The 27,197-nt window shown below is 42.0% G+C and overlaps 1 protein-coding gene and 1 long non-coding RNA gene across 5 annotated transcripts in view; one reads left to right on the top strand and one right to left on the bottom strand.

Moving 5' to 3' along the window:
• LOC105425661 (uncharacterized) overlaps window positions 1-27,197 on the top strand; it is a 91,150-nt gene that overhangs the window by 56,342 nt on the left and 7,611 nt on the right. The window contains exons 1-10 of one of the 4 annotated variants that reach the window (XM_089076381.1): window positions 6,388-6,585; window positions 7,276-7,575; window positions 13,121-13,680; window positions 13,984-14,603; window positions 15,138-15,318; window positions 15,498-15,789; window positions 15,954-16,742; window positions 16,835-26,141; window positions 26,659-26,775; window positions 26,930-27,043. In XM_089076381.1, the coding sequence (XP_088932507.1) occupies window positions 6,548-6,585; window positions 7,276-7,575; window positions 13,121-13,680; window positions 13,984-14,603; window positions 15,138-15,318; window positions 15,498-15,789; window positions 15,954-16,742; window positions 16,835-26,141; window positions 26,659-26,775; window positions 26,930-27,043 (12,318 nt within the window). In that variant the 5' untranslated portion in view covers window positions 6,388-6,547. Of the gene's footprint in view, window positions 1-6,387; window positions 6,586-7,275; window positions 7,576-13,120; window positions 13,681-13,983; window positions 14,604-15,137; window positions 15,319-15,497; window positions 15,790-15,953; window positions 16,743-16,834; window positions 26,142-26,658; window positions 26,776-26,929; window positions 27,044-27,197 lie in introns of those variants that run through there. The other 3 variants (XM_011636524.3, XM_011636523.3, XM_011636522.3) reach the window with 3 other exon arrangements.
• On the bottom strand, window positions 969-5,167 carry LOC105425660 (uncharacterized). Its single transcript, XR_967677.2, has 2 exons — window positions 2,183-5,167; window positions 969-1,782 (listed from the first exon to the last, which is right to left on the bottom strand). It is a non-coding gene; the product is annotated as an uncharacterized LOC105425660 (long non-coding RNA).

The raw sequence follows: 27,197 nt of genomic DNA, 5'->3' as shown, positions 1-27,197 counted from the left end.
GAAGTTTTAGTGGGGGCAAACGAGTTGTCGGGTATATCCCGCGCGAGAGAGTCAGCACGATCAGGACGGTGGTGGGACACGGTAGGGGTGGATAGGGGTGGAGAAGAGTGGAGACCGAGTCTGGGACACGAGGAAGGATGGTGGAGCGAGATGGTGGGGCAATTTCCCCCGGCAGGGGGGGAAGGGAAGGGCGTCAGCTGCGTAGTGCCGGCTGGACGGCTGGGATGGGGGAGACGGGTTGGGTCGCGGGGCAGGGTAGCGGCATAGGGGCAAAGGGAGGAAAGCGGTTGGAACGAGGAGAGCTGAGTCATAGCGCTGTTGCCACGTTCCTCGCCGGCCTCGTTGGGGCGTCTCGATACGGTGGAGGCCCGCGATAGTTGCCGCTTGTGTCAGTGTCGTCTGCCGGAGAACGTGCCGTCCGCCTTTGGAGGGACGGCCGACTAAATTTCAGAGAGATATGCCGACTTGTCTTTTTTTTTTCCTCCTCCTTTTTCTCCACCGAAATGCTCGCACATCCTCGCCACGCTGTTGTGGATCTCCGCTTCCGATTGGGAGCGATTCCCACGAAAAATCATCTATTTATAGATTCGTTCGCTGAATATTCCAACAAATGTTAATTATCGAAATTTTCTCTCTCTCTCTCTCTCTCTCTCTCTCTCTCTCTCTCTCATTCATCGAATTTCAATATTAATCAGTTTTCTTCCTTGCGTCGATCACGACGCTAACTTTGTTACGACGGGTGTCTTTCGGGGATGAAGAGGTGTAATGGAGAAACGTATCAACGTCATTTATCAGAGTCATCTTGAGTCTTGGACATTTTAAATTAAGATATACGGTTTCCAACTGTAATTATATGTGTGCCAATCTCCGTCATGATATTTATATCGAAGCTGATATAATAGTCTGATTCAAAGGCGATTTGTATAACTCGTGTTATGAGTATAAATTATAATAAGATTCTGCATTGCGAATTCCACATATGTTCTCTTATAATTTCTACATACGCATGTTATGCGGTTATATACAATCAAACTCTTATCAATTAGTTGACCTACTTGAGTTCGTTACATGATTGAATAGTAACCAAGTTACGCTAATGAGGTAATGTTGTCAAATCGTTAAAAACACATCTTATCCTTATAACTTTATAAAATTTTTAGATAATTTTTGCTTTTATCGTTTGAGAAGAATAAAATCGCACTTTTTTTTAATTCGATTGACGTCAACATTTTGTCAATATTGTTTCTCAGCGATAATTATGATATTTATTAGATGTTAAATGGAAAAAATTAATTCGTGCGAAATTTTATGTTGCATCATTTGTGTGCAAAATGAAATTATTACTTTTACTACAGAAATAACTGAAAGATGAACGCTGCAGCAAGTAAAAAATGACTGATAAATTTCTTTCAACTTCGAAACCTTTAGATTTCCAACGGTAAACATCTTCGTAGCGGCATTGTTAGATGCGTTTTATGCGGTGAGAGCCGGAGCATAACCGCAGGAGAGCACGAGCGAGAGAGCGGCAAAGAGAGGAGGAACAAAAGTTCTCTCTTCTCTTCTTTTCTCGTCGTTGTCGTCGTCGTCGTCGTCGTCGTCATTGCCGTCATCGCCATCGTTGTGTACGATGTGCCCACTCTGCATTGTGTTCCTTTTTACCCGCGTTGCGCTTCGTGGAATCGCGAAACCTCGTATTGTTAGATCGTCACACTAGCGAAAACCCGGACTCTTGTGCAACACGCATCGTATAACTGCGCACATACATTCCGTGCGAGCGTATTCCTAAAAAGGCGCATGATATTTTATTTACGTAAAAATGCAGAAGGGAGCCTCGAACGCGTGTAAAAATTGATGTCAAGTCCTTACGGGTCTCTCACATATATATGTTTTCCGATCGTTTTCTCTAAACGATCCAGACCAAATCTAACATGATATTCAAAAGGTGATATCTTGTTTTATTTACGTTGCGAAATTTCACAGCGGTAAAAATTGTTACACAAAAGCGCATTGTTGTTATTTGCAATCTGTTCCTCTTGAAGATTGTTTGTGAAATTGACGTCCCCCGAAAGGGGACGAAATGTTTTAAAGTAGGCAAGTGTTGCGGAATACGTTGATAAATACTTTCAGTACCGGCATGAAAAGAAATTGAATAGAAATATTTGTATTTGATTTAATAACTTACACGCTATTGCGACTTCATTCGAACGAACGCGCGAGACTTGGCAATAAATGCGATAAATGCCACGTTACTATCTTTACGGGCGCCTCTATAAACAGGAGGGACGGCGACGCGTCGTCCGCGGATGAAATAGATCGATAATTCGTTATTTATAACGAATGACGTATAAGTATAACGCTGACGAGTTTACGGAAGACGAGTTTCTGCGTTTGTTTCGCGTCCCTCAGACTCTTCGCCGTGGGCCGATGTATTGATTTCCTGTATGTCTGCCGTGGAAAGACGTACGATCGTTTGAACCGTCACCGTCGCGATTGGACGGTGCGATTAAAGTGCGGCTTAATATACGTCGATGTAATCGCGATAATGTCCACCTGCAGCTACGTATGCACTGATAACGCGACGCAAATACATTTAACACTTCGACCGGTGAGTCATCGACGGCGCTACGTATATATAACTCTAAAGTGTACATGAAGAGAAGCGAAATATATCTTTTTCAATTAATATATACATATACATATTTCTTAAATAAATATATAGCTTTTTTGAAAAAAATGAAAATTTATTGTAGTAAAGTATTCTTGCTCCCTTTTACAAGAGGGAGTTAGATCTTAATTCGATTTGTAAATATTCGGAATCACGTCTACGGAAATTTATCGTTCTCCTCGCTAAGAAGCTAAGGTGATCGTGACGCATGTTTGTTCATGTAATTAGTTCGAGCATCGGAGGTAAAGTCACGCGTGGTGTTTTTCCATTTGCCTCGCGCCCGATACGATTCTCTTTTGCAGTCGAAAAGATGTTACCTTTTATTCGATCGTTTTCCCTACCACGAAAAAAGCTATCGTTCTCCACCGAGTACGAGGCATCAATAATTCAAGTTGCGTTTTAAGCAACTTCACGATCCGAAAGGTGTACTGTCCAGCCTGAATGGCGAGTGAGCGAGATTGGCGTTTCTTATAACAGAGAATACGATGCTGACCTAGAGATTTCTTCGGTTTATGGAGACCCATGCTAATGCCGCCACATAAAGCAGAACCCCATCGTCGTGCGTCGACCAGAAACAGGGGGAACCCAAGCCTGGGAGCGAGTCTGCCCGAGTAAAATTCCTCGATGAGCATTGAGAGGGAGAAAGAGAAGAGTGGGAGGGGGAACGGGAGGAGCGGGAGCGGAGGAGAGAATAGGGGACCGGCGGGAGCGATTCTCTGTAGGGGAAGGGATACGATTCACGGCTCGCTCGCCAGGCAGGCGGGCGAACCAGCCAGCCACCGTGGCACTCGGCGGCTTTCCTCTCCGCCATTACCCTCTTCTCCTTCCCTCCCCCTACTGCCACGCATACATCCTCTGCCCCGCTAATCTCCCTCCTCTCCCCCCTCCCCTTCGCCCGCTTTCACTCATACGAGCGACGCAGAAAAAGGGCACTCGTCGTGTGTGTGTGTGTGTGTGTGTGTGTGTGTGTGTGTGTGTGTGTGTGTGTGTGTGTGTGTGTGTGTGTAACTTGTACCAAACGCGCCGATGAACGTGGCTGTGTATGCGTGCCTTTTTTTTTTTATTAGGGAACGTGGGGATAGAGATCGCGAGAGATCGAGAGGTAGGAGGAGGTGATAAGAACGAGGAAGGAAAGAGAGGCGATGGCAACTGCTCTCGCCAAACGAGGGACAGAATGCGGTCGCGGTTCCAGTACGTCGGCGAGAGAGTCTCGAGAATTTTCTTAGGGTCTTGCCGCTGGAAATGCGCCACGTCCCCGTGCGTTTCGCCAAGATACGCTTCATACGGTTGGCGATAAATGTTAACGAATTGCGCATTTTCTCGTCACGACGGCGGATTCCTCAACTGCATGGTTTTTTTTTTATGCAGTCGCAACCAAGGATATTACAATTATATGGACAATTTTTATTCCTGTATTGAAAAACTCTGCAAAAATCGAAGAAATAGAGTTTCTCTCTCGTACTTCTCGTTATGTACGTGAAAAATTTCGAGAATGTCGACGCTTCTCGAAATAGGGAACGCGCGAATGTTCGCGCAGCACTAGCAGGAATTCCCCTTTCGAGCACGGAACATTCGCAACTATCGGCATTCACTGTATCACTCTTGTAACCCGCTCAAGAATATTGCAGCAACGAGAATAACTCGCACAGTCTCTGTCTGGGATAGTCTGGGGCAGAGAACACAGCACAGATCACATTGTAAAACCGCGTGCGTAGAGTGTCGCAGATTTTTCTATATGAAGAGAAACGAGCACGAAAAACGGAGCATAATTGTACAAGAGAGCGATGGACTCCGCCACAATGCCGTCCGCCATTTCGTGCGAACATTCTTCCAGATGCATACGTGGACACGTTACGCGTTCGCTTGCTTCTTCCTCCTACTTTCCTCGCTGAGAAGCGATCGAGACTCCAAAAATAATTCTCAATCGCCGAGATATTCGAGAACAAAAGATTTCTCGTTTCTCTTTTTTCGCTCATTAATGATCGACTTCATCGAAACTACGCGAAAAGTATTCGAGTCATTATGGATAATAATGAACAACGAGGAAACGCAAAAAAACATTTTTTAGTCGATAAATCGACAAAGGGGACCACGCCCCGTTTGAACGGTCGATGCGAGAAGAGAAACATATGCCAGGCAACGGAGACACGTTCGCGGCATTTTTTTTTTTTTTTCAAGAGACTTCGTCTCTTACGAAAGAAACTAGCCCCCAGCGCTCTTCAATTTGTGGACAGGGCCCTAGTTAAAATATTCCTGCAGGTAATCCATCCAGATCTCTCGGCACAGCCCTCCATTCCCTTTCGCCGTCTAAACGCGCGAAACGATCATACGATACGACTCGTCCCGTGCGATGCGTAGGATCTCTTTCTACAGTTATCTTTTTCCCCCCTACGATGAAATACGCTTATGAGAATACGCAGCGGAAGTTATACGGCTAAATGGCAGATAAGTCCTTCGGGAGAGCAGAGCAGAGCAGAGCAGATACGTGCGACTCACGCGAGATTAGACGAACGACTCCCCGGGAGAGTCCCCGTACGTCCTGGTGTTTGCGCTTGCGCGCAACGTTTCCCTCGGATACCACCAATCACTGCACACCTTGCCCCACCGTGACAACGGCCTCCCTCCCCTACTTGACGGTATCGCCTCCGTCGCGCGCGCTCTCTACACACAGGGTGTGCCAGAAACAACTTCCCGGACTCTCTTTGTTTTCTTTAATTTCGTGCGAAATTCAATATCCTAAGTTCTCTACTACAAGGGTCTGAAAACGAGACTTCTCGCTCTCTGCGTTATCCCTCCTTCCGCTCTCTTCCCTTTTGCCCTTCGTTGGAAACTTCGATTCAAAATTGCGTCGATGCCAGGCCGAGACGTGAAACGCGAAAGATATCGGTGCTTCCCAATGGGACGGTAGAATAGCGTCGTGCAATCGGGAAATAAATCGATATTGGCGCTGCCGGGTGCTACGTTTGCGTTCTGAAAAAACTTTCCCCGTTTGCCGCGTTCGAGTTTATATCGTTAAATTTCTAGATGAAAAATGCATCCTTATCTAAGAAAATTACAAATTTAGAAGTTAAATAAACGAATACAAACCTAAAGCGTGTCTAAAATCGTCATTGCATTAAATTCTACTAGCTATGTAGCACCTAATTTGTTTATTTGTTTAGCAGCTGATCAAGCAGGATCAAGATATAAGAATGTATATCAAGATATAAGATTATAATGCAATGTACACTTTTGTCGGATTTAACCGTTAAATCTGATACGATACAAGCTTTATTCCTGATTCGAAGATATGCTTTTTTTTTTAAACAAGGCTGCATTTGAAGTAAATTCACGTACATTAATCAGCATATTATTATCAGTGTATTATTGCGCATCGCTAATTTAAGTCAGTAGATGAAACGTGGCATATTAAAGCCGATGTTTTCTTTGGACACCTTATATATCTATATGCCATTTCTTTCATACTGCCTTTCCCTCCCATCCTTCGCGGTGCCGTGACTCGACGAGAGCCGTCATGGTCTTTCTCTGCAAAAACATCCGCGACGATTTTTTATCTGTACTGATCTGAACATAGCGAAGGAAGACTTCGATCGAGGTCTCGTCTTTCTCTTTTCTTGTTTCTTCTATCCTTTTTTTTTTTTCCTTATTTTCTCTCGCTCTTTCTCTCTGTCTCTTTCTTCTTTTCTGCTTTGGACTTAATTTCCTGTACTTGCATCGAGTATCAAGAGAGCTTTTTAGAGGCAGAGGATTACCGAGTCTCTATGCTTCTCCCCGCATCTTTTCTCCTTTCTTCGAAATCCTAAACGATCCCAGCGAGATCCCTTCAGCGCAGTTGCCGCGTGTGGAAGAGCAACGTTGCCATATCCGTCCAAGAGTTAGCTAATGTTTGCTGATGGAGGACACTCTACGCGCGGGAATAGGTAGCTTCTTGAAAAATATAAGTCTGGATAGACGATATTCTTTAAGCTATATCAGTGTCGGTCCACAATAAGTATTTAATCTTTAAGCCGTAAGAAATTGACCAATCATAGTCGAGTATTTTTTTCATATTCGATTATAATTGGTCAATTTCTTCTTAAAGCTTAAATCACTTATTGTGGACTGACACTTAAATTGATGACTAAAGATTATGAATTAAAGATTGGAATTCTGTCGATCAAATGACCTTAATTTTATTTCTATTTGTTTTATTTTGATTGATTGAATTCTAATCTTCTATTTATAATCTTCAATTCATAGTCTGACACGTGCTTTAGGGAATTTCAGACTTGATACGCGACTTTAATTTATATCGATCATTTTATATTACGCTCGTTTGTCGATAAAAATATTTAATATTTTAACGAAAGCTACACTTTGCGATGACATTTAAACTGCTAAATTTTCAATAGCGAAGCTATTGGGTCAGTAACCTCGATATCGAAAACGATGTAACTAAACATAGTCGTAAACGACATTTCGAAACCAAATTTCTCGTGACTTGCGTTGCAATTAAATAAAAAATAAAGTAGAAAACACATAACCAAAATAGATATTATTTTTTATTGAATCTCGCATCTTCTCGGTAATGACGTTGACATTTGTTACATGAGAGATTAATGACATTTCAGGTATGGACGCGTGCAGAGCGTCAAGCTGCTGCCACGGGGCGAGGAGTGCCCTGTGGATGGAGGTTCCAGCAGTTCCCTTGGCGAGGGCAATGAGGGCGGTTCCGGTTCCAGTTCAGGCGGCGGTGGCGGTAGCGGGGGCGGCGGTTCCTCGATCAGCGGGGGTGCGTCAGCGACGGTGGCGTTCATGGATATCAAATCCGCAGCAAAGGCCCACGCGACTGAGCATACGTTGGACGAACGAGCCCTCACCACGCAGTACTATGAGCCACAACATCTTCAGCACAGGTTCCCCTCTCACGGGTAGGGTCACGTTATTATGAAACATTCTATATGAATCGCCACACCATACGATTTGGAATATTTCTTGAAAAAAAAAATAAAAAAAAAAAGGGAAAATGCTCTGGAAAATATAGGATTTATTGCACTTGATAATCGATACTCAATATTCCCATACTCATATAAAATAATAAAAAGCACCTATTTAAACATTAATTTTAATAAACAATTAAGAATAGAATAAAGAATTATACAAATAATAATTATCACAAAACGTTCGCACAAAGTGAAGGTTCTCTCTGATCTTTGATATTTACAAAATTAACAGTCCGTTGAATAGATCATCGTCTGTCGCTATTGGTTTTCCTGGAGTATTGATTTTCCGTACAGCTGACTCGATACACAACCGACTTTTTAAAATGGATCTACATGGCATGTGAATAACAGGAACATAATAGATACATTCTCCCAGGAAGAGATACCCGTTTTAGAAGAAAAAGAAGATATACACGACACGTGCCAATAATATAATGTTTCTTTCTACCAATCATTTTGTTATAAATAAGAGTTCATATAAATAAGAGTTCTGTTAGTTATCGATATGATAAATCGCTATGATTGTTATATTAAATTAGTTTTTGATCAAATTAAAATTTGATTAAATTAGTTTTGTATTATAGATAACATAACAATGACATTCACATGTCGTCATATCATGTGAAAATATTAATTTTATTAATCGAGAACATTTTGGTTTTATTTATTGTTTTCTTATTTACTATATGTTACTTACTGTATTACTGTATTACTATATTATTTATGGCGAAAAATTCTTAAAGAAACTTTGAAACGTAAATTTCAAATGATTGAGTAATTTCAAATTCATCACCATATTATTTAACGCGTAATATTTCGTTTCTATTGCAAATTATACATATGTACAAGGCGACAGTATATTAATGAAAATTAATTTTCGATTATATTATATTAATCACGTTCTTTCGATCGATATAGAAATGTTTCCGATCGCAGCTTTTCTTCCAAATTAGTCTTGTCCAAAAATAGAAAGATATTCTCAGCTACAAAATGGCACGTACAAGCGCCGGCTTACGATGAGTCACGTCCTAGGAATTAATTAAATCGCACGTCACAGGAAGCAGGTACAAAAAAAACGACATTGAAACGTCGTTATGGACGAACGGTCATTCCAGTATCTCTCCAACAAAATTCATTTATAATTTACGAATAGATCACACAAATCTCTGAATTATTTTTCTCTCGAGTTCCCGTCTGGTCGAGATTCAATGATTGATATTAAATTTGCATCCTCGATATTTTAGTTTTTAATTATAGTTTTAATCTATATCATTAACATATAATTGACATTTAAAATAAGATACTCGCACACGCGCGCGCGATATTTTGAATTTATTAAAGATACTGGAGATTTTATTAATCATGAAACTATATTATTTTTTACGTTGTTCCATCATGCCATCACGTTGTTTTTTCGCAATCCCAAGAATTAATCATATCGTCGCAATCATTTGTTCGATGCCACGTAATGCTATTGTTGCATCAGTAAACACGTGGACGCATACAATTCTTTTCGCTGACACAAACAACTCGCGATCGTGATGTCGAGTGTCGCGCATAACAACATGTTATCGATATTAGCTTCATTGCCTATGAATCGTTATTTACAGTATATCTCGAGCTCTCTTAATATAGAAAGCATACATATATTTTTCTTCTTTTTTTTTCATTTTCTGATTTTTAACATTAGAGCAGTCATAAAAAAGCGAAATCGACCGTCTAGCAATACACTTTTAAATATATTCATGATATGGTATGAATTAGCATTAAAAATCTCATTATATTTTTGAAAATTATTTTTGAAAATTACCATGATGTTCGTGATACAATATATTTATAAAGAATTGTTGAAATGACAGAAAAATTAGAATTACTGATATAATATGAAAACAATCATATACTGTTTATATTCCGGCAATAGAAATGTGTCGAAAGATGATTTATGTTTGCAATAATCTGCACGTCCACATTTTTCTGGCCGTAGAGTTAACATAATATATTCGAGTAATCTAGAGCACAGTCACGTAATTTCTCAAGTTGAGAACCTTTGGCGTGCCTATTGTGGCTCCAATATCCAGTATAATCTCTCTCGTTCTTTCTCTTTTTCTTTTTATGTACCACGTATTCGAACTCCGGTGTTTCCTGACGTCATTGCCCGTACAGCGGCTCCCTCGTCTATTTACCGCATATTTGGCGAATTGCGTGTTTTACGGGTAAACAGATAGTACGCTGCACTTTCTCCGTGGCATAGACGCTACGCGGCACATACTTGAAGTTGAGGCGTATCGCGTGTCGCGTTCGGACGAGTCGCGACTGCCTTCAATTGATCGATCTCACTGGGTGGTGGGGGAGAACAGAGAAAGAGAGCAGAGAGGAGGAGGAGAGGGAGAGAGAGAGAGAGAGAGTGAGAGGGGGGGGGCGATATTTACAGGAAGAAAGAGATGGAGTAGTAGCGGGAAAAAAAAGGAGGAAAAAAGGTCGTGCGTGCACGCTACACGCCTGCACGCCTACATTCACGCGCGCGCGACCGAGGAGAGTATAGCGGCGTCGCATTTCCACGAAAAGTCAGGTGACCGTGACGACGTGGTCGCTGGCGCTGTTGCCACATCCCGACGGCTGCGCGGGCGCTATCGCGGAGCAGTAACTGTCGAAGCGTGACGGCTGTAGCGGGCAGCGGTGATAGAGGAGCGTGGGGGCGGGGGGGAGGAGAAAGAGAGCGTTAACTGTCAGTAGTGTAGTCAGGAATTTACGAGCCCGGTTCGACTTGCCTCATCCCCTTCGCCCCCTCACCCCACATCCCACCTCATCCGACTCTTATATGGCCGTATGTATGAGCGCCGGGATTGAGATATTTGAGCCGAGTGATGATTTCTTTCTTGTGCGTACTAGATTGCTCAGGTGCGCAGGCATTTCCGCGATATTGATGTTGTATTTACAACCATCGTGCTGACCCGAGATGTTATCAGTAAATGAATGTGCATGACGATGACCTAATTTTCTATAAAACGAACTAGAGTCGTCCATTATATTATTTCTCTTCATTAATTATAACTTAACAAGTGTATTTCTTGATGGATCGTGGATTGTAATCCTGCTAAGAGAATTATTAATTTGAAGAATTATTAAATTGTTAATTATTGTTTTTGCTAAGTAATTTTTTTAACAAATAATGAAACAATAAACGTAACAAGTTTTACCTCTTACGCATTATGATGTCTCAATAATGTTTATATTTTTATTAAATGTAGAAAAGCTATTAGAATAATTGGCAAATATTATGGTGGATATCAATGTGTCAGAGGATTATTATTTTTACGTAATTACTCGATATACATCTCGTTTGATGAATTCCCATTGCAACAATTGCTCGCTTAATCATGACTTTTGATCGACACATGTATAAAAATGTTTTTATAATAATTATCGAAAAAAATTCTATGGAATTAAAAGACTCGAAATTTACATGTTATGTAAATCAATTAAATCGTTTATAATTAAGTGTATTTTTTGCTACTCTATTTATTTAAAGTTACTTTGTAAAATACACGAATAATTTACAGAAAAAAATTAATCTTAAATTAAGAAAAATATTTTTACATATAAACAAAAATATTATTAAATAATTTTCTTAAAAATTTTGATCTTGAATTGATTAAATTTATTTTCATGCAAATATTATATATTTTGCTCAATATAAAATTAAATATCTATATAAATATTCTTGCTTATATATGTAGAGTATAAATATTCTTGCTTATATGTAGTCTTGATTGAGAAGACTAATCTTTTTTCTATGTTGATTTTTTTGATTATTTAGATATTCTGAATTTTTGAAAAAAGCTAAATTCAAATTTGAATGTGCATAATTAACAATTTCTAAAATATTTAAATTCTTGGTTATAAAAAACTTCACAATACGAAATTTTGTTTTCTCATGTAATTCACAATGTTTAAAATTGTCGATATTTAATTAAGTTTGGGTATAACAATTTTAAAGTCGGTCGAAGTTGTCGAATAATCGAATCTAACTTTATAGTCGAGAATGTTTGAATTTAAATGTTTGAATTTGATTCACGTTCTATTTGTCTCTGTTAATGACGACATAAATGTTTAAATTAAAATTATAGTAGGAATTTAAATTAAATGAAGAATCGCGGAGAAATTAGGGATAATTGAACGACAAATTAAAGTTAACTCTGGAAACACCAACCAGAAACGCAAATACGTCCCTGGCATTAAATGTTCGCACCGATATTTGGATTTTCCGCTAAAATGTTTAAGTGTTCAGACTGGAATTTACGCAGTATTATTATTATTATTATTATTACTTGTATCTCATCGTGTTTTCTTTCACATGACTGATATGGATTATCATTTTATTTTTTTTTCTTTTTTTAGTTCTGCATACGGATGAAAGCATATGATAATTAGTTTCTTCTATCGTTGCAAAGTTCATGAATGTGAGTTTTCTCATGACCTGCACGATTGTTATACAAAATATTTAACAATAAGCATATTTCTATCGCATTCTATTGAATGCAATGTCTCTTTTCGTTGTCTTTCTAAAAAAAGAAGAACATTCTTATAGAGAATTTAAAATTGTTAATTTAAAATCATATTTTGTTCATAGTTTTTTAAGAGTACTATAAATTTGAATAATTTATTTACGTTAAACTCTATTTGAAGTTCGGTAAATCGGTAAATCAAATCACTTTTTTATTATAATATAGTCATAAAAATTTATTTATCTTTTAGAAGATTATTTGTAAGCGTTATAATATTAGTATTATGGAAAAATTGTTTGAGTTTTATTAAAAAATGTCTGATAGTCTTCAATCAATGTAAATTTAGATTGATTATTCAACAATTTTGGAACGATTCTGTACTAAATTCATCTATTGTTAAACATCTAAATAATAATAGTATATCAATATATAATAATAATAATAATAATAATTTTGTGTGTGTGTGTGCGCGCGCGTGTGTGTGTGTGTGTAAAAAATACAAAAATTCTATTTTTCATAATATTAAATTGGATGTAGCTGCATGAGATCTACTAAAAATCGAATGAAACCAGTTTAATCCAGTGCGATTTTTATTAAAGGAAAGTTTTTGCTATATGCCAATCTTCCTCTTTGATAAACAAGCTTAACAAATAAAACAATGCGATAACGACGATGAACGATTTAATTAAGTATAAACAAATTAATGTACAATTTCAAAATATACCAATGATCCTTTAATAGAATACTATTTCAAGAACAAATGAAAAGAAGAAACATTTTTTTTCGCTAATTAAAACTCCGTTCTTAAGTTATAACGGTACTTTTCCACCGCGTGACTCGTTAAATAAATAAAACAGAACCTTGAGGAGGAAGTGACGAACGTATTTCGTGACGATTCATCGACCCGAGTACTAGCTATAGCAGCCGTCCCTTGAACAATGACTAAGCCCTGTTTTTTCGTCTTCCAGAAGTTCAGAGGATCATGGATCCGGCGGCGGTAGCGGGGGAGGAGGCGGCGGAACAGGCGGCGTTTCCGGCAGTGGCAGCGGTGGTGGCGGGAACACCGGTGCCGGGGTCGGCGGTAGCGGCGGTGGCGGTGAACGAGGCGACAGGGGAGGCGAGAATTTCGACTCACGTGGTTCCCACGGCAGCTTCTATGGTAGCGAGAGGAGCAACCGAGTGGTTGGCACCGGGGGCGGCGGCGTCGTCGGCAGCGGCGGCGGCAGCGGTGGCGGCAACGTCGGTGGTCATTCGGCGGACCCATCGACGGGGGACCCTGGCGGGTACATATCCCGTAGCCGTCCACCACCTGCGAGCTCCTATCACGTGACATCGAGCAGGGCGAGGGATCGGCTATACCCGAGGACCGGCCCGTACGTCTCTGGGCCGCCGCCCCCGCCCCATTTAGACCGTCATCGTGGAAGTCTACCACCATCGTCCTGGTCGTACGAGCCGACGAGTTCGAGATACGGCGGTGCACCACCACCACCCTCGCCCGCCACAAATGACGCTTACTCAGACGAACAAGGTAATTGTCTGACTCGATAAAAGAGTATAGTTTTTTCATCAATATCATTGCACGCGATAGCCAGACAGCGTGGTTTTTATATTCTTTACTTATTCGAGCGTCGAACCGTTAGAATGAGACTCGAGGGAAATGTCAAGGATAAAAAAGGTTGCTCAGTCCCGATGAGTAAAGAATACGGAAGCCTACTTTCAACTGTAAATGTTCATGATGATAAACTTTGGCTTATACAAAGAAAAATAGCAAATACGTTTTCTTCTAACGTTCGCGGTAAATGTTAAATTTTTATTTTTTTTTCTTTTGTAGGAGGTGGTGGAGGCGGTAGTAGCGGTAGTGTCGGTGCTCTGCGACAGCACAAAAAACAGCGCAGAAAATCGCGCAGTGGGAGCAGCTCGCCAAGCGGTAGCAGTCGTTCCGGAAGTAGCAGCAGTAGTCGAAGCGGTAGCTCGGGCGGCAGCACTTCCGGGGGCAGCACGTCGCCCGGCAGCTCGCCGCATCGCACGAGCAACGTAGCTATCACGGAGGACCGTAGACCATTGGCCATCTGCGTAAGGAATCTACCAGCTCGCAGTAGTGATACTTCTCTCAAGGATGGCCTTTTCCATGAGTACAAGAAGCATGGCAAGGTGACGTGGGTGAAGGTCGTCGGTGCAGCCGGCGACAGATATGCCCTAGTCTGTTTTAAGAAGCCCGAAGACGTGGAAAAAGCTCTCGAGGTTTCGCAAGATAAGCTTTTCTTTGGGTGTAAAATTGAAGTGGCACCTTATCAGGGCTATGACGTGGAGGACAATGAATTTAGGCCGTACGAGGCGGAACTCGATGAATATCATCCAAAAGCAACAAGAACATTGTTTATTGGAAACCTCGAAAAGGACGTTACGTCGTCTGAACTCAGGAAGCATTTTGAACCATTCGGCGAAATAATAGTAAGTTGAACTTTATTTCAAAGTCGAAAGAATTTTTTATTCAATAAAGAATTGAATAATTAAAGAAGCAAAATAGCATCTAAACAAAATTTAAAATTGAAATGAGAACAAATAAAAATAATATTTAAATTTAATAAATTCTAAAATAAATTGATTTTAACACGAGAATAGAATTCTGTTCTATCTACTCGATAAGACAAGATCTTTGGAACTTAATTTTCTTATTTTCTTATTTTTGCATTTTTAGATGTGTAAATTCAAGATATAATAATTATTTATATTTTATGTATCTTATATCCTATGTTATTTTTAAAAGACTTGAATGACTCAAAGCTAAAATTAAATCTTTTCTCTTTTAATAAATCAATCATGATCAAATCATCAAATTAATGATACTAAATTAACTTTTTCCTTTTGCAAGAAATTATTATTGTGAAAAATATCTTAGCTAGAATTCGAACCTAAATTTCCTAGCTATCCTGATAGCTTTTCTAATTCGATCAAGATAATGTGTTAATTTTATATTTTTTACAGGAAATTGATATTAAGAAACAAGGCGCCGTATCGAGTTATGCTTTCTGTCAATATTCGGATATCGGTAGTGTTGTTAAAGCGATGAGATCGATGGATGGTGAACATCTGGGTGCGAATCGTATTAAACTTGGATTCGGGAAGTCGATGCCCACATCGTGTGTTTGGGTCGATGGTATTGGAGGTGCGTATTTAATATCGAGCAATACTATCGTGTGTATATATTTATATTTATTTTTTTCAATATTTTTATAAGTATACAGTTATTCATAGAATACATACAGATAATTTAAAAATTGAGATGTAAAAAGAAACACTCAGAAAAATATTTAAAATTACATTAAATATTCATTATTTTTTTAGATTGTATGTCCGAGAAATATTTAAACATGCAATTTCATCAATTTGGACCGATAACTCAGGTAGTGGTAGATCGTGAGCGTGGTCACGCTCTGGTCTTTTTTGATCAAGTAAGTTGCGCTCAAGCTGCTGTAAAAGAGATGCGAGGAGCTGCGCTTCGTGGTCGCCGTTTACAAGTCGATTTTGCATCAAGGGAATGTCAAGAAACGTTTTATGAACATCTCGAGCGTCAAGGAAACGCTAGTGAAAAACCTTGGGATTCGAGGCCTTCGCCAGCGTCATCATTTGATGTGACGTATGTATACTTTATAAATCAATTTTTTATAGCTAAAAATTAGCTATTGATATATCAAAATAAGAAATTCTTTTTAACGTACATATTTGATATTTAAGAATCTTTATATTTGAAACAATTTCTAAGTTTTTCTTCATTGATTAATATGAAACGCATGCTTACAGTTATAAGTTCACGAGTTATAATCAAGAACTTAAAACGAGTGCATTCATGATTCGAAGGATTCCTTCTAGGCGGGAGCGTAGTAGCTTTGACTCGACAGTGACGAGTTCGAGCAACAGATTCACGCGCTACGACACGCCCCCGCGATCGAGAACGGCGAACTATTCACGAACTTCTGGAAGTAGTACACCAGGTGCGAGTCCAGCTCATCCGACGGCAATGTCACGAAGTAACAGACGATCTTATCAGGATTCTTACTACGATGGTGATTACGGTGAACCGGGGTTACGACGGCTGCGCTGCATTGATGAGTTCAGTCAAGGCAGTGGTGCGAGTCACGACGATTATCAGAGTAGTGTTCTCAGCGATGGCAAACTGAACGACGACGATTGCCCGCCACCGTCGCGACGTCATACAGTTCAAAGCGTCGTTACGAGCGTCGATCCACCTGCGCCACCACCACCATTATTACCTCCGCCCGATATTCGACATCTCCAAAAGGAGCGTGTTCATTTATTGGAACAACTCGAGGAATGTCATAGTAGCGGCGACGAGGTCGGTTTTGTACCGAAAAAACGTGCGAAGCTTGACAGTTCGTCGACGACTATACTTTGTGAAGACGACGAGCCAGAAATCGCGTCGTTACTCGTTACCTCGCACTCTAATAGAAAAGGCATGGACTTTAGGCGCGTTAGTGATAGCAAAGTAGTGGTGCACCATAGCACAAGGAGAGGTAGTTGCGAGGGCAGGGGTCCTGGACCTTGTAAACGTCGTCGGGATGCCACTAGCAGGTAAATTGTATTATGATTTAAAAATTATGATTTAGAAAAATAAAGCAGAATTTAAAAATTGTAAAAACTTAACTATAACGATATTTTTCTAGACATCACGAGCATCATGATGGATCTCGACCAGGTACTCCTCTCGTTGATGAGCGACCAGAGAATTTGGTACCAAGTGAACCAAGACGATTTAGAGAAAGGAGTCATGAGGGTCCATTATCGTTGCCTCTACCAAGGTTTGCGGCACAAATGTTGAACAACAACAATAATACGAGCAGTAGTAATAATAACAATGGCAGCAGCACTCGATCGAGTAGTGCCAGCCTCGCCAAAGTTGCTAGTCCGCCATGTGCCAGCTTGTCTACTGCTCCCAGCCCTCGTGCCGCTCCACAACCGCCGGCTTCACCGCCTCCTAGACATGCCAGTTCGAGCCCAACCAGTTCGGACAGCGAGACAGCACCGCAGTCCCCTAGTCTAGAAGAGAGAATACGCTCTTTGGATGAAAAATATGAAAAGTGGTCCGGTTCGAGAGCATTGAGTGCTGCTGGCGGTGACGCCCTGGCAAAACTCGATGCTAGCGCTTCAGAAAGATTCCGATTTCGACACAAACTGCTCGATATGGATCTTCATGAAGTGCAACCTTCCGACATTGTAAAGTCGGTTCTTGCAAAAAGAAGTGTATTTGACGAGGACTCGAAACGATTAGAGAATTTTAGTGAAAAGTATGAACCACGAGAATTTACTGGTGTTATTGGCGTTAGTTCCATGATCGGAAGCACCGCTGGTCTTACTACTGGCGGCTGTACCAGCAAAGTTTGTTTGCAGTATCCGTTTCCTAGTCATCCGCCGGTACAGCCGACCAGCGGTAGTTCGATTAGTCAAGTCGGTATTAATACGTCATTGTCCGCGAGTCTGACTCCGACGACGTCCTCGATGGCCTCGACGACACTAAAGAGTGACCCGCGGATGGTGCAACATAACTGCATACATCCAACGCCAGCGACGCCGATCACACCTGGCACTTCTATCAAGACAGTTAGTCCTGAATTACCACCGGTTTCTCTACCAATCGGTCTTGTTAGCGGAACGGCAGCCAGTAGTGGCAATGGTAGTGGTTTAGCATCAGCCAGTAGTCTTCTAAGCAGCAGTGGTAGCGTAGGTAGTATTCACAATCTTGGAGCCTCGACACATCGGGGATTGGGTATCTCCGCGACTACTCCGTCACCAACAGTGACTGCGGCGTCAACTGATGCTTTCTCGACTGCAACAACAACAGCGATATCTGTTGCGACAACTTCGTCAGCGGCAGCAGCGACAACGACGATGTCTGTAACGGGCGCGATATCTTCCATGACTACTACCAGTTCGATAGCTCCATCGTCTTCCATAACATCCTCATCCAATTCTTCCTCTTCATCGTCATTATCCACATCTTCCACAGATTTAACTCGGTCTCGTTTGAGGAAGGAAACGAGCGGTAGCAGTCGAGAGAGCAGAGATTCCCGAGACGGAAAGGACACTAGGGAATCAAAACATAATAAAACGAAAGATTGTCAAAGAAGATCACGGAAGGAAGAAGCCGATGTTGATAGAAATCGCAAAGAGAGGGATGAAAGTTCGAACGTAAGTGACATCGGCAATACGGATAACCACAATAGAGACTTTAAGGAAAATAAAGAACTAAGATATGAACGGAAAGAACGAGAAGAAAAAGAAAAAAGAGATAAAGAAGATCGTGATAGACAAGAGCGAAGAGATAAGGAAGATCGCGATCGACAAGAGAAAAAAGAAAGAGAGGAACGCGAGAGGCGCGAAAAAGACGAAGAGAGGAGAGAAAAAGAAAGACAAGATAAAGAACGACAAGAAAAAGATAGAAGAGAACGGGAAGAAAGAGAAAGAGAACGTGAAAGGAAGGAAAGAGAGGAGAATGAACTTAAAGAAAAGGAGAGAAGAGAGAAAGAACGTATCGATCGTGAAAGGAGAGAACGAGAGGAGAAGGAGCGGCAAGAACGGAGGGAACGTGAAGAACGTGAAAGAAGAGAGCGCGAAGAACGCGAAAGAAAAGAACGGGAAATTCGATTGGAACGCGAAAAACAAGAAAAGGAGCGCCTCAAAAGGGAAAGAGAAGAACAGGAAAGAAGAGAAAAGGAAGAACGGGATAGGTTAGAACGAGAAAGGAGGAGAGAAGAGAAGGAACGTCTCGAACGAGAAAGAAAACGAGAAAGGGAAGAGAAGGAGAGATTAGAGCGTGAACGGCGAAAAGAAAAGGAGGAACGAGAAAAAATTGAAAAAGAAAAACGCGAGAAAGAGGAACGGGAGAGGCTTGAGAAACTTGAAAGAGAGAAACACGAGAGGGAGAAGCGACGAGAACGCGAAGATCAAGAGAGGCGAGAAAAAGAGAAGGCCGAGCGTGAGAAGAGAAGAGACCGTGAAGAAAAAGATAAAGAAAAGAAAGAACGCGATGATAACAGACGGCAATCAATCGAGAATCATCTACATCCCACTACTCAATCTCAGAGTCAAATTGCTCCAGCACCAGTGCCGATCAAGCGCAGGTGTTCGTCACAAGATTGTCCCACGGATGAGGACGCTAAACGTGTAAAGCTTTCAGATCATCGGCGAGACAGCAAAGACCGGTCTAGGCAAAACAGAAGATCTGAAGATCGCAAGCATCGTAATGACTCGCATCGTTCTAGTCGAGAGAGTAGAGAGAGTCGTGACAGTAAGGAAAGCAACAATGCAACGCAGGATAGCAGAGACGGGACACACAGTGAATCGACACGGGAAAACAACTCGAGAGACAGTGGAAATAAGGAGAAGCAGAGGAGCAAAAAGAATCGATCGGAGAAAGAGACGAGAGAACGTAGTCCAAGAGTCTCACACGAATCTGACAAAGAATTTTTGTCAAGATTGGAACTGTCAAAGAGAAATGATTCGAGTCCATCGACTGAACAATCATCTGTGGGAACAAATCATACGAGGGACATACAACATCATCAACAGCAGCAATCTACAATGAATTCTCACAGTGATGTGGACGACGGTCTTTCTACTCACGAGATACAAGTGGCGAGAAATCCATCGGCCACAGATACAGACAGTGATGAACCTGCTAAGAAGCATTCGATCTTCGATATTGTCGACGATGAACCTGCTTATATTAGTATGTACGACAAGGTGAAGGCTCGTTCAACGAAGAACATGCAAAAACTAGAAGAAGAGAAGCGTCAGGTGCGTCTAAAGGATAAATTTTCGCAATTGAAGCAAAGTCGTGCCAGACGAGAGGAGAAAAAGCAGAGCACGTCGTGGGATGGAGATTCAGTGAGCAGCAAAGCCTTGACCGAGGACGAGGCTTCTTCCGAATCGGATTCGACAAGAACAAAATCGAGAAAGGGTTCGCGATCTCGTATTCACTCGGACACTAGTGAGGAAGAGGAATCATTCAACAACAAGGTTCGCAAGCCTGTAAAGACGGAGAAATTTCTCGAGAGCGACGTCGATCTCGGCTTTGCTGATACCGAGGAAAAGCAAAATTCGTTGGAAACTTCGAACGTTATTGTAAACAGCGTACACACGAATATCAAAGAAGAACCTCGTACATCCGATGAAGACGAGCGAGTTACAGTTGGTTTTCGTACGAATCATCCCACGATAGTGGTGAATAATCACGAGAGAGACTCGCGGAAAAAGTCACACAAGAAGAAACAGAAACGTCAGAAGAACAGCATTTCGAGTGAAGAGAACTTGAAAGTTGAACCAGCAGAAAATCTAGAGCATAAGAACAAAGCCAATGTTGTTACGTCGAATGCAGATTGTCGACCGAATCATGGCATGGAATTGACTACCGTTACTACGATTGTCACAACATTGGAAAACGCGGAAGAGAGAATGCGAACCGATAAAAAGCAACGTAGTAAAAAGGAGAAGAGACGTGATCGAAATGGAGAAGACAAAGTTAAAGCTAGACGAAAGAGGCTCAATAGACAAGAAGCGAGGGATTCTCAACGTATGGAAGACATCTTCGGCCCTCTTTCGGATGATGTTGATGATGGTCCACCTAACACATTCTTCAACAGATTTGGTAACATGACTTCGGAAAACAGTGCATATGCTTCAGACAGCGATGGTGGTCGTAGTTCGCTCGACATGGACAGAATAAAACGAAAGACGGAGAAGAAACGACGTCATCAACCGGAGGATGAGAATAGCGTTGATCTAGCCGAAGCCGGGCGAGAGATCGAAGCGAAACTCTTGGGTATACCAAGCTCTCCGAAGACTACTCCTGCATGTACAGCCGAAACCAATGATCACGATGTCTTTCGATTTACCGATGATAATGACAGTGTCGAACCATCCACACCTTCGACAGTGCCGGAGAAAATTAAGGAAAAGAAAAAGAAACGAAAGAAGTCGAAAGAGGAACGTAGTCGGAAGGATTGCCATCATCATCATCACCATCACCATCATCATCACGAAAAGAGCGGCGAATTACCTTATTTGGGTGCTGAACCTAGTCCACCGAGAGCGAGCAGTCCAGTATCTAAGACAATATCGCCCAACTTGCCTACGTCTAGAGAAACATTATTGAGCCCTATACCTAAGGTAACTTCTAACGTATCGACCATACCGTCGATTACTCCTCCAGTTGTAACCAGTAACATTCAGATCTCTAAATCAGAAAAGAAGAAAGACAAGCTCATACCCGGCTTTGGAATAGAAATAGACGAGACTATCCACGAAAACGCCGTAAAAAGCATCTCGGAGCCGGATGAAAGAGATAACAATTGTCAATCGCGTAATAGCAGAGAAGAATCCGAAGTATCTGTATCAACGACGCCCCCGGCTCAGAATGAGGACAAACCGCGAGTGGCAATATCGCAAGAAGAAACGGAAGATGCCGTCGCCGCATTACTCGAAGAAAGATTTGGTGTCTCGACGGAGAAATTCTCGTATGAAGGCGAAGAAGAGGAAACGGAAGTCGATGAGGTTGCTGGGCCACCAGCCGAGGCACCTCAGGAGGATGTCGAAGAAATGCAGCAAGCTGTTGAAAGTTTAAATGCTTCGACGGGGGAAGGTGATGCGGATCTAAAACCAGATACACCACAGAGTGAGCACGATCTTCAAATTGACACCGACACGGAGGAAGATCCGAATTATGAGACAGTTGATCTTACACAACCACCAAAGACACCGGATATACCTTCATTCTACAAATCTCCGTCAAAGACGTTACCTATAGCACCCGTCTTAACAGCGCCCGAGAAATCAGTTGAGATGCGATTACCATCCGCAGTAACGAAGCCGCAGAGTCCACCGACTTCTGTGATCGCTCATTCTTGGAGTTTAAACGAACACAGCAAACCACGCGAACCTGTGAAGCCTGTTCAGGTAGAAACTCCCGAATCAAATGCTGACATTACCAATCCAGAGAGAACAGTGCAGGTACAAAGAACCTCTGCGTCGCCACCACCACCTCAGTATAAGCAGCCTATGCTGGTACCATGTAGCGTACCGATTACAAGCGACGTACCCAAATCACTTTCTGTTCCGAGTTCGCGGCCGTCATCGATCACCGTGCAACCTCTGTATCAGAGGCTTCCTGTATCCCCGCAATCTCAAATGGTACCGATGCGCCAAGCTTCTCCCAAAATGCAAAATGTTACGACAGTTTCCTGCTCGTCATCTTCCAACACAACACCATTGCCACCATTGGTTCCATCGAGAATGCCACCTTTAGTACCATCGCAACCATCACCACGCGTCTCTCAGCCGCTTTCACCTAACGGACAATGGTCACGAAATCCTACATTGAATCCACACGTATCCAATGTAGGAAAGAGAAAACCTCCGACATCACCACCACCACCTACCAAGATTGCAGTGTGCGTACCCATTCCCGCTCAAAGACCGGAAACGACAATCCAGCAAATTTATTCGACTGCGGCGACTCAACAACCAGTGATACAACACGCATCGGGAATGCTGGCACCTGTCTCCGGTTATCCACGTGGCGGTTTGCCACCATTGACCCTGAACATCCCACCGCGGCCTTATATGCCGGTACCACCATTGGCATCCGGTATACAGGTCAAGAGCTCGCGCGATTCTTCTCTAGGCGGCAAATCCGTAATCGAAACGTTACTTCCTGTAAATCCAAACGAACCTTCGCAGAGACTAGAAGAACCAAAATTATCACCTGCCGTTATACCAGAGCCAACGAACAAAGCGTCAACTTCTCCTAAAGTTCCTTCGCCGAATCAACCACCCACGTATATACCTGAAACGGCAAAGATCGAGATCAATGCCAGTACATCCAGTCCAGTATTTGGCAAACCTGCCTATGTTACGGATAGTTACACAATGTCATCCAGAACGCAAAAACAGATGTCCGTATCTATCACAACGGATAGTAATCTGTTGTCGCCAAGACAAAAGCAGGAAGTGTCGAATCTTCAACTTTTAACTACGCACGTTCCTCGTTCATCTACTCCCAGTCCTGTGATTGTGGCTCACGGTCAACCTCATTTACTTCACAAATCCATACATATATTAGGCCCACCGACTGCCTCTTCTCCGAATCAACCGTTAATAAAAACCGTAGTACCTGTAGTTCCCCAGCAAGTAACGTCGAACGCACCGCCGTCGGTACCTAGTGACAAATGCGTTGTCCCGCAGACGCCTGTTGCTTGTCAGAGGCAGTCACCCGTCTCTCAAAGTCAAGTAGTGAAATCTCACATACCGTTGGTATCGACGGTATCACAGACAATAATAACTAGGGTAGTACCATCTACTGCATCTTCTATATCAACGCCACCGATAAACGAGCAAACCACGCCGGAATGTTTGGAGCCACGTATAATTCCGGGACAACAAATGGAGTTAGACACTGAAGCGCAGATTAATCAAACAGCTCAACCGATGCAACTTACACCACCTGTACAATCTATTCAACCGATAGACGAAATAAAGAAGGAACCAGCCGATGTTGAACAGGAGGACACAATAGACGAAGCTGCATGTAATGTAACCGAATCCGAAAAGCCCTTGAATCCACCATCTATAAAAGAAGAAAACGTAGAATTGAAACAAGAGAATCAAGAAGTCATCAATACGGAAATTGCACCATGCGTTCCTAAAGTTGAACCTACAGATACTATTGTAGTACCGAAACTCGAAACAGAAATTCCTATAAAAATGGAGCCTGTGAATGAAATTAAGGAAGAGGAAACTGTAAAGGAAACTGATGAAGTTGAATTAGATGAAGAGCCAGTAGAAGATCTATTGAAAGAGCCGAGCACAGATCCTCTAGCTATCGATATCAAGGAAGATCCAACTGATAGCAAAGAGGATAGCGATTATTGGTCTGCGAAGGAGGTGAATATCGAAAGTGTCATAAAGAAGGTCGATGCTTTGTGCGACGGCGAAGGTAATGACGGCGATGACGAAACTCAACAGGGTAACGAGAGCCTAAATAGCGACTCGCACGACATCACTAAAAACGAGTCCGATTGGTTCGATACCGAATCGACGGAGAGTGACAGCAAAAAGAATTTCGTCTCAGCCGATGATCAAGATGAGAGCGCGGAAACGTGTGAAAATGAGTGTACAAGGAGTCGTCGCGGCAGAACGAAGAGTAGGCGTGGTAGTCGCGGCGGAGTTACCACTAGGCGGGGCGGTAGAAACGCGAGCGCTATTTCTCATCGCCGAGGTGGTAGAAGCTCCAGAGGTAGCAAACACCATGTTGAGAAGAATAAATTGCCGGCTGACGTTTACGAGTTCCACGACGACAGTGAGGAGGATAATGCCGGTCGTCCACGACTTATTCTTACAATTAAATCTCCCGGACCCAACGTGACGGGACCGAATGCACAGCCGGCGACACCTGTGGCCGCGGTCAAAGAGGTGCCGCCGGAGGAATTTGTCTCCCCGGCTGCTAATACAAGAAAATCCAGAAGGCTGGCAGAACGAGATGGTAGTCGCAATACCGTCGACGATGTCATCGAAGATGTTGTTCGTGGATCACCTACGAATAAAGGACTAATTAGCGGTAACAGCGGCAACGTACACGCTACTAGACGAAGTACCAGGCATAACAATGCCCCGCGTAATACGGCACAGATACCTGTCGCGCCGCTGACGGAACTTCGCAAATCACCTAGAAGCAGCCGTAAAGCAGCGAGAAGAACGTCCGAGAATAACGATGACAGTGGAGAAGAAAAGGCTAAGGAAATAACGACGCCACAAGAAGTTTCAAACAAGGAAGAATCGAAATCGGTTCAGAAGCCGGGAAGCCCGAAAGTGGAAGAGCCGGTACAGGTTGCTACACCAGCACCACTGAAGACGATTTCACACGAACCGATGACGTTAATCGATCCAGTCACGGGAATGCTGATACCGATGAGAGAATCCGAGGAGGGTCAATACATTCCTGTGTCCACGTCATCTGGTCAAGCGCAAGCTACCAACAGAGCGCTTGGCGAATCTCGAGGTGGTGGGTTACCTGCCGCAAGTCCGACGAGCGAAACATCACGAGTGAAGCCAGTTTCCGAGAGTTCTGTCTTAGTATCGGCGGAGCCAAAGAAAGAAGCCGTTATAGAGCGTACACTTCATCAACCTGCCCAACCACAAACTAGCGTGATTACGAAACCGCAATCCCCGGCGATACAAGTAACTTCTACTATTACTGTTGCGCAATCCTCGACAGCAAGCACGACCATCGTGACTACCGTGACTGCGACGATCGCACCAACTACGACGGCACAGCCGATATCTACTTCTCCTTCACAAGCGAAACCTACGAGTCTCAAGGCGCATGTATTGAATGCCAGCAAGCTGATAACATCGACTCAACAGCAGGTCATCACAAAACCTGTAGCGCCAAGTTTACCCAACCAAACAATAGTACAGAACATTGTTAAGCCACCTGCGCAAGCGATACAAGGTCTCAATCTGCAAATACCACCTGGCAGAGTTGTGTCGCCCAGTTTGAGCCCACGTACGAAACAGGCAGCACCGCTGGCCCCAGCGAACGGGAAACAAGGTCAACCTATGTCTCCCGTGCTTAACAACACTGGAGCACCACCCAATCCCAAGCAGCATCTTCTTCAAGCGGCCAAGCAACAAACGTCGACAATAGTAAATATGTCGCAGAAAATGCCAATAAACATGCATCCTACTAGTGTAAACGTCACTACTTCAACACCAAGAATCCATCAATCGGTCTCACAGCCCACTGCTCTGAAGGGCATCAATGGACAACCTCATCCGCTCAATCCGAAAACGCATTTATTACAAGGTGTAGTGCCACCGATTGGAACAGTAGCGAGTCCATCTACGCAGCCGCATCTCGTCAATCCGCAAATTTCAACTGGTGTCAACAGTGTTCGACCATCGGGACCGAAAGCTCCTGTACGTAATTTACTTTTACGATTAAAAAAATATTTGAAACATTTTAAATTCGAAGAATATGTAAGACAGAAATTAATAGTTTAATAAAAATTGAATTTTGTCTCAACCAGTTATGCATTATATGTTTTTTTGTTTGTAGCTTTTTAAAATAAAATATAATAAAAAACTTTATGCAATATAAAATATTTATTTTTTAGAGTCTTTATAACTTTATTCAAAATTTTTCAAATTATTAAAACAATTAAAAATTTTCCATTCATACAAGTTTATAAATCGTACAAAATACAATTAAGTGATATTTAATTTTATGATTTATAAATTTTTATGAATGGGAAATATTCAGAACTTTGCTTAATAAATATATATTTATTTATAAAACATATTTAAAAATACTTTTATTTTATCTGAAATTTTTAACAAATTGTCTTCAAAATCAGGGAATTCTCAGGAAGTTTTTTTTTTCGGATTTGAATAGACACGCTGTTGTAAGTCAGTCTAATTTGAAAATTTATTTCAGATCACTGGACCGATGGAACCTCAAAAAGTGGAAGTACCAATGTCTGGCTGCATCATGGTGCCGACTGCAAGTCCACAAAGTCGCAGTGTACCAATGCCAACGTACGAGGCTCCACTGGTAAGCGTTTAATTAATCTTCATCAATTTGTGTGTATTAAATAATATATATTTAAATATTATATTTAAAAATAACGTATTTAAATAAAATGAAATGGTAAAGATATCAAGAATATATTAAAATGGTTAAACTAACTTTGTTTGGTTTCGATTAGCATGGAAGTACGGGTGCTACTCCACCAGGGGGTCAGTATGGTCTTGTTCCCCCGCATCGTTCCCAGAGCCCTCCATTGCCTCCACCCGCCCATCATCACGCTAATACTTCACAGGTACTTACTTTCTAATATTCTTTTAATAAAATGCTTGTGCGATTTATATGGAAGTCTTTTTTTTTTTGACATTGATTATAGTTTCGACGCATCGCATGAAGTTTTAAGAAATGCTATTACGAATTTATTAATAAATTAACACATCAAGACGATA

The sequence above is a fragment of the Pogonomyrmex barbatus genome, unplaced genomic scaffold (genome assembly GCF_055798465.1).
Source record: "Pogonomyrmex barbatus isolate J1 unplaced genomic scaffold, ASM5579846v1 scaffold2, whole genome shotgun sequence".
In the NCBI taxonomy this organism is placed as follows: Eukaryota; Metazoa; Arthropoda; class Insecta; order Hymenoptera; family Formicidae; genus Pogonomyrmex; species Pogonomyrmex barbatus.
The sequence above is the reverse complement of the archived record's forward strand: the minus strand, read 5'-3'. Positions and strand labels throughout refer to the sequence as shown.